The sequence below is a fragment of the Impatiens glandulifera genome, chromosome 4 (assembly GCF_907164915.1).
Source record: "Impatiens glandulifera chromosome 4, dImpGla2.1, whole genome shotgun sequence".
NCBI lineage: Eukaryota > Viridiplantae > Streptophyta > Magnoliopsida > Ericales > Balsaminaceae > Impatiens > Impatiens glandulifera.
Genome location: NC_061865.1, coordinates 43541183 through 43547903, shown reverse-complemented (window position 1 = coordinate 43547903; position 6721 = coordinate 43541183). Strand labels below are relative to the sequence as shown.

At 32.7% G+C, this 6721-nt stretch overlaps 1 protein-coding gene across 2 annotated transcripts; it reads left to right on the top strand.

Annotated features, from left to right (window-relative positions):
* Nucleotides 1-307: 307 nt before the first annotated feature.
* Nucleotides 308-5500, top strand: LOC124935862 (serine/arginine-rich splicing factor SR34A-like). 2 transcript variants are annotated; one of them, XM_047476295.1, is made up of 12 exons: nt 308-571; nt 1494-1559; nt 1642-1716; nt 1850-2006; nt 2123-2169; nt 2261-2318; nt 2482-2531; nt 2659-2715; nt 4206-4273; nt 4369-4452; nt 4554-4583; nt 5252-5500. In XM_047476295.1, the coding sequence occupies exons 1-12, from the start codon at nt 482-484 to the stop codon at nt 5316-5318; spliced, it is 849 nt and encodes a 282-aa protein (XP_047332251.1). In that variant the 5' UTR covers nt 308-481; the 3' UTR covers nt 5319-5500. The 2 variants fall into 2 exon arrangements, with proteins under 2 accessions (XP_047332251.1, XP_047332252.1); XM_047476296.1 differs by lacking the exon at nt 4554-4583 and having other exon boundaries at nt 309-571.
* Nucleotides 5501-6721: the final 1221 nt, after the last annotated feature.

Sequence of the window (6721 nt, the reverse complement as noted above, 5' to 3'; positions counted from 1 at the left end):
CTCCATCTTCTCATAGCACATATGTTTGCTTGATGTTAGATGCCAAACACTTGGGCAACAATGAGCTTTGGAGTAATGAATAGGGATGTAGATGGGGAGTGGGAAAGATCAGGGTATAGTGTTGGTTGTTTGTCTATAGTTGAAGGTTCTTGCTCACTCCTACAAGATCTCTTCACCTGTAATAATTTAAAGATGATGAGGAATTTGATTTTTCTTGACCAGCAACTTATAGTTGTAGAGCATCTTGGCAAATATTGCCAGGATCTTGTGGAGTACTGCTCACTTAAAGGATTGTTTTATTGGTTAGCTTCATGGTGTTTTTCATTTTTTTTTACTTAATTCTGTTATTTCAAAAAATTTACAGGGTTGCGAAGATTGATCATCATGATGTTCCAGGAAATTTAGAATTCTTGTTAGGCTTGGTTATTTATAAGGTTTTGAATTCTTTGTGCAGGTGTAATTACTTGCTCAACATTTGAAAATGAGTGGCAGTCGCTTTTCTCATATTATTTATGTTGGCAATCTTCCTATTGATGTCAAGGAGTGGGAAATTGAGGACCTATTTTACAAGGTTTTTGTCATACAATTCTGTTCTAGCACATTGTTTTGTTGTAATCTGATATTAGTCATGCCAAATTAATTGTATCATTGAACATGATGAAGTGGAAGCAAAGTAAGCCAGTAGCACATCATATAAAATCTTAATTTTATTCATTAATTATTAAGAGGAACATATATTATCGAATCCCTCTTGTATTGTTTCCATATGAACTATTTTTGTGATAATGCCGGAGCTAAGGATTCAAGTAAGTGATTTTAATAGATTCTTGAATAGAGTATTTAGTATATTAAATTGTCTAAGTAACAAGCAGACTTATACCATTAAGTTGTAAATATAATTAGGTAAGATCTATAAGAACCACAAATTATTGTGACATAATAAAGCAATCACTGAAAAACTTCACCCTACTAAGTCTTCATGCTCGAACAAATCACATTATAGTATTATACCTTATAACACTCAAAGAACCTTGATTGAAGTGGGGGTCTATAGGAGCTTCCTCTAGGGAATAAAGCCTGATCTAAAAAACAAAAAAGTATTATACCTTATTGCACCTCATTCCTCTGCCCATATAGTGCGGCAATTGTTAAAGTCTTATCTGAATTCAAATTAATTTTCTTAGGGTATGCATATTTATGCTTTTATATAAATAATTTATGTCTTAACTGACACATATCCAACTAGGGGGTATAAAATCATGTAGTTTTATGCTGGATAATTATTGTGAAAGAAAACTGGTTTCCCTAACCTTAATATCCGTTGCAGATGTCACATGTTTGAGAAAATAATGCATGGTTTTGGAATTGGAATTACAACTAAAAATCGGTTATGTTCTGTACTGTTGGCAGATTGTTGTTGTAATTATTGGCTGACATCGGCCACTTGATTTTATATTTTTGACCTTCCATTTCCCCTTTCTTCTGTCCTGCAGTATGGCCGTGTATTGGATATTGAACTCAAGATCCCTCCAAATTCCCCTGCTTATTGTTTTTTAGAGGTATTTCTCTATGTATTTTATTTTACCTCTGGGATGCTTCAGTAGAAGATTTTGTGACCTGAGTTTGCTGATTCACTGGTAGTTTCAAAACTCTTGCGATGCTCAAGATGCTATTAGGGGACGGAATGGCTACTATTTGGATGGTTGTTACTTGATGGTAATTAATGTGAATTATTTATTTCAATATTCTTCTTGTTATATCTAAGTCAATACTTTTGCATAATCAACTTTGACATTATTTCTTCGTTTCAAACTCTATTTAGTCTTTCTTTAACTTCCTTTTTCATTAGGTTGAGCTTGCGCATGGTGGTGGAGGGCCATCCTCATCAAGTGATCCACACAGTAACTATGGTGGTGGAGGGCCATCCTCATCAAGTGCTCCACACAGTAACTATGGTGGCGCGGGAGGCCATTACGGCATTTCACGGCGACAATCTAAATATCGAGGTGGAATGAATGCTTATATTTCTGACTAATTTATTAGATATCATTCAACTCCACTACTATGAGAATTTTGAATATTCCTTCTTATGACTTCAAATGTCTATCTTACCTTGAAATAGTTATTGTTCGTGGGATTCCTTCATCGACTTCCTTGCAAGATTTGAAGGTAAGACATTTTTTAGTTTGGTTATGTCTTGCATTTTTTCATTAGTGAACCCATGGAAAGGGTTCTAATGTGAATGGGATGATTATTTCAGAATCATATGCAAAAAGCTGGTGATGTGTGCTTCGCTGAAGTTTCTCGTGATAGCGAGGGTATGATTCACAGATTGAGACCTTTGTAATTGCATTTATATTACATGAAAATAGTTATCTTATTCTGTCCTTTCTGTGGTATATATTTTTTGTTTACTGGAAGTACTTATTGGTGAAATATTTTTCTTTGAACCTCATTGACACATTTTCATGGGTTTTCCAGGAACTTTTGGTATAGTTGATTATACTAATTATGAGGATATGAAGTATGCTGTAAGTTGCTACTGCTGTTAATTCCAGTCCTTGATTTGTCATGTTACTTATTTCCCCTTTTCTCTACTATGCCACTTGTGTGGTATTATAAACTATTAATATTGGTCCATTATGGATGGTTCTTCAGATCAGGAGGCTAGACAGAGCAGACTTTGGAAATCCTTGGACAAGGACCTACATCCGGGTATTCAAAGTTCTCACACATTTGTTTCACTGTACTTTTTCTTGATCTGTGTTTGTGATTTCAATAATTTGCCTTATATTATTTTTTCCGAAAGAACGAAACATCCACATTTTTCAAACACCGCAAAGTTGTGTTGAAAACAAGCCAACCAAAACAATTCAGCAAAAGGAATGACCTGAGTTTTCATAAGTTACAATCGAGTCAAAAAACTCAAAAAAGATAGCGACAAACAACAACATCAAATGGCATTCAAAGACGCCAACTTCTAGAAGAGCTAGGCTATGCCACCGACAACTCCTTCATCCCTTCTCCCTCCACCTCTCTAGTCATAAACAATAAAATCACAATTAATTCCACCCACATGGAAATTTGATTTCTTCATGAATTCTCCATCTCAATCCTCCACTAAAGGCAAAGGATTCCAATATTATTCAAGAAACATAACTTGCTATGAAAATTAGATTTCTTCATGAATTCTTCATTCTCAATCCCCCAAGTTGCCTTAAATTCTGTTCCAGCAAATGTACATATGTAGGTCAAGCAAAAGTATTTAGATAGTGTCCGGCAAAAGTACATACATACTGTCTCTTATTGCTGTCATCGGTTTAGTTGTCCGTACCTAGCAGCATGTTCAAAAGTTTTAACTTTTCTAAATCTAATAGCAGATGGATTGTGTTGGATAAATAATCCCTGATCTTTTACCCTGTTAAGACAAATTTTATCAAGTTAAATGTTTTACCCTCTAAACTTTTAAAGAGAAAAATGTATTCAAGATCCATGCTTTTCCAGACTACTTTCAGAAATTGAATACTAATTCAATCAAAGGTACTCAAAGAATATTTATTTGGTTGATTTAATTTAATATTAAGCGTAATAATGCAATAAAGTGATGCACGTTCTTAGATTTATTCTCAACTGTGAATTATAATGTAATGTGAACTTAGTTGCATACTTTTTTGGAGAAACTGTAGTGCGATAGATTTGACTAATAAAATCCAGTTCTTGATGATTTCTTAGAGTGTGTAGTATTGACTCATTAATTTGTTTTTTGGTTTTGCTGTAAGGAATTATTGTTCAAATCTTATTTTAGGAGCTCTGGTCATTTCCCATATTTGCCACGGAATGTGTCGACTTCCTTGGAGAAACAGCTAGATAATATTGATTATCTGAATTGAAGTTTGGTAGAATAGATGGTCCTGACAACAAAAAAGAGTCCAAATTATAGTAGAAAAAAATATGTAGGTGAGAATTTCTCTCTTCAAGGTAAGTAAAAGAAACTAACAATCAATAGTAGGTTTGATTCTAAATTTATTGGATGCTAGAACGTTATACTGAACATTTAGATGCTAAGCTTATACTTATTTCCCTGTTTCTTAAAATACACTGTATCCATCCCTGTGGTGTTAGGGAAAATATCTTCCAACGCGGAAGTGATTTCTTCAAAAATATCTTTGAATTTGAGTGTTTTTTTCTGTCTGCTGGAATAACAGGTGAAGTTGTATGAGATGAGTCCCTCAAGAAGCCAAAGCAGAAGCAGAAGTCCAAGGAACAAAAGAAGGTAAGGCATACCAGACTTAAGTTGCTGCTTTACTTTCTCAATTGTTTATGTTTACGTTTTAGCAAGTATCTGAATTTCATTGCAAATCCCTTCAGAGAATCTTTGGAATTGTCGGTTTCGAAGTCACCATCAACATCAAGATCTAGGTCTATATCTGCATCACCTGTCAAGTCACCCATGTAAGATGAATGTTGTCATCTGTTGTCAACAATTAAACTTTTGCATAAGCGCCATTCTTGACTTATGTTGTCATTTTGGTTTCTTTAACTTGAAAATGCAGAGACGAACAAGATCCATATCTCCTTGCGAGGTAAAGTTATTGTTTGAGTTATATAGAAAAAATGAGCATTGGTTGTTATAAAATGTAGTTTTGTCAACCCACCCAGGTTAGCTGAAGTGTTAAGAAAATTCATACTAAAGTACATTGATTGAAGTGGGAGGTCATTTTGGTGGGATACTGTGATAGCCTCCTCTAGGGAAAAAACACTAGTCTGAAATGGAATGTGGTCTTGTTAGATATCATAAAACCTTTGCCCTATCTTGTTTAGGTTGGTGAATTAAGTCAAGCAGTGTGCTGATGAGTTAGATTCCTAGTTATAGTTTAAAATTAGAACTTGCTTTATTCTTAAAATTTTTATTTAATTTGATGCTTGCATTTTCTTCAATCAAAGTATCCCATGATCCAACCTCAACGGGATTGATTATCTTCATTGAAGAAGGGGTCATCCCATCTGGTTGAAGCATATTATAATGAATTGTGATCTCTTTTCAAAGAAAGGTATACAATACATATTATAATGCAGATCTTAAATTTGGTATACAATGCTTCAAGCCTTTATAAGTTTAAGTGTTTCTCCTATTAAGTTGATTCCATAATCTTATGAACTTGATCTCTAAAATTTGTATTTGTTCTAAAATATGTATTTCTGTCCAACCATCCTTTTACACTGTGTGGTTCTGAAAACAATCTTATTTCAGGATCGCTCAGGCACTGCCTGATATGCAAGCAAAGCATTTCACAGGAAGTGTCACAAAGGATTTGTAGAGAACTTTGGTGGGATACTTTTGTTCTAGACAGTTTGCTTGGAAGTAGTTTCGAAAAATACTTTTATATGTTGTTTTTGTGTCTGAATGAAATCGTAAAAAACTTGCAGAACAGATACTATGAAGTTTCTTTCCAACAAGCTAGTTGTTGCTTTTAATATCTATGTTTATTTGGCTTAAACTTCTGTATTTCTTGCTATTCCTCTTTGGTGTCTATTTGATGGGTTTCCTTGTGCTTTGGCTTGATTTATTTGTTATCCATTGGATTGAATTTTATGCTATGATCTTTCTAATAATTTATATAATTATTTGTTTTTCTTGTAGTATATAAAATTCTGATCCCATTAAAGTAATTTAAGGGGTATGAATAATGTACAAGGAGGTCTTAAATTAAAGTGGGATTATGAATGTTGGTTTGTGTTGGTTTCTAAATTAAAAATAATAAGGAAAAAAAGTTAATTAAAATTTAACGACTAACTATCCACTGCTTTTAATTAATGCATCAAATGAGAGTTCAAATGTGCTCGACTCAATTTTGTATTTATTAGCTCCACTCGAGTGAGTTTATAAAATCGAACTTGACTCAATTATTTTTCTACAAACTCGACTCGAAAAGTTTGAATTAACATTAAATTTTCAAATTCTTGTTCGAATTTAAACCAGAATTTATTTTAAGTGAAATATCAAACTTTGTATATGAAAATTTGATCTACCCTATTTTATAAAAAAAAGTATTATTATTTTATAATAATATTTAAAAATTTAAAATTTAAAATAATTAAAAAAAGATTAAAAATAAAATTAAGGATAATTCTTTTGATAATTAAACCATTAGAAAATTTAAAAAAAAAATTCAAAAAAAATTTAAAGTTAAAATATTATATTTATTTATTCAAATAAAATAAAAAATAGGTTGAAATAATTTAATTATAATTTTAAGCATAAATTATGTTTAACTTATGGCTTAAAACAATTAAATAAATACTCAAAAATTTCCAAAAATAAAAAGAATAATCATAATTTTTATTATATTTCCAAAAATATTATTTTTTGGAATTTTTGGAAAAGAAAAATGCAAGAAGAAGATTAAAAATAACTCTTTTTATTATAAATTCAACTAATAATCAGGTGTAGCCAAAATTATATTCAATTTTTGCAGTAGGAACTTGGCCATCGAATTAGCGCTAGATTTTCATCTAGCGTCCAGAAAAGCGCCAAGCAGCCCTCTGTAACGGAGTCAACGCGCACCCTCTCCACTAGATTAACCAATGGGATGGTTAACCCCATTAGCCTAGATCCTTTAGACGCTGACAAACACTAACAGAACGCCAAACGGCGCCACAAAACGATGTCGTTTTGGGTCTTCTTCTTCGTTGAGCAGGGACGCTCGCCGGAAACACGACA

Bases quoted from the DNA above. Each gene is read 5' to 3' on its own strand.
- LOC124935862 (XM_047476295.1), top strand. From the start codon at position 482: ATGAGTGGCAGTCGCTTTTCTCATATTATTTATGTTGGCAATCTTCCT. The intron at 1,717-1,849 runs GTAATTAATGTG...CTTTTTCATTAG, and splicing joins TGGATGGTTGTTACTTGATG to GTTGAGCTTGCGCATGGTGG. The intron at 2,319-2,481 runs GTATGATTCACA...TGGGTTTTCCAG, and splicing joins AGTTTCTCGTGATAGCGAGG to GAACTTTTGGTATAGTTGAT.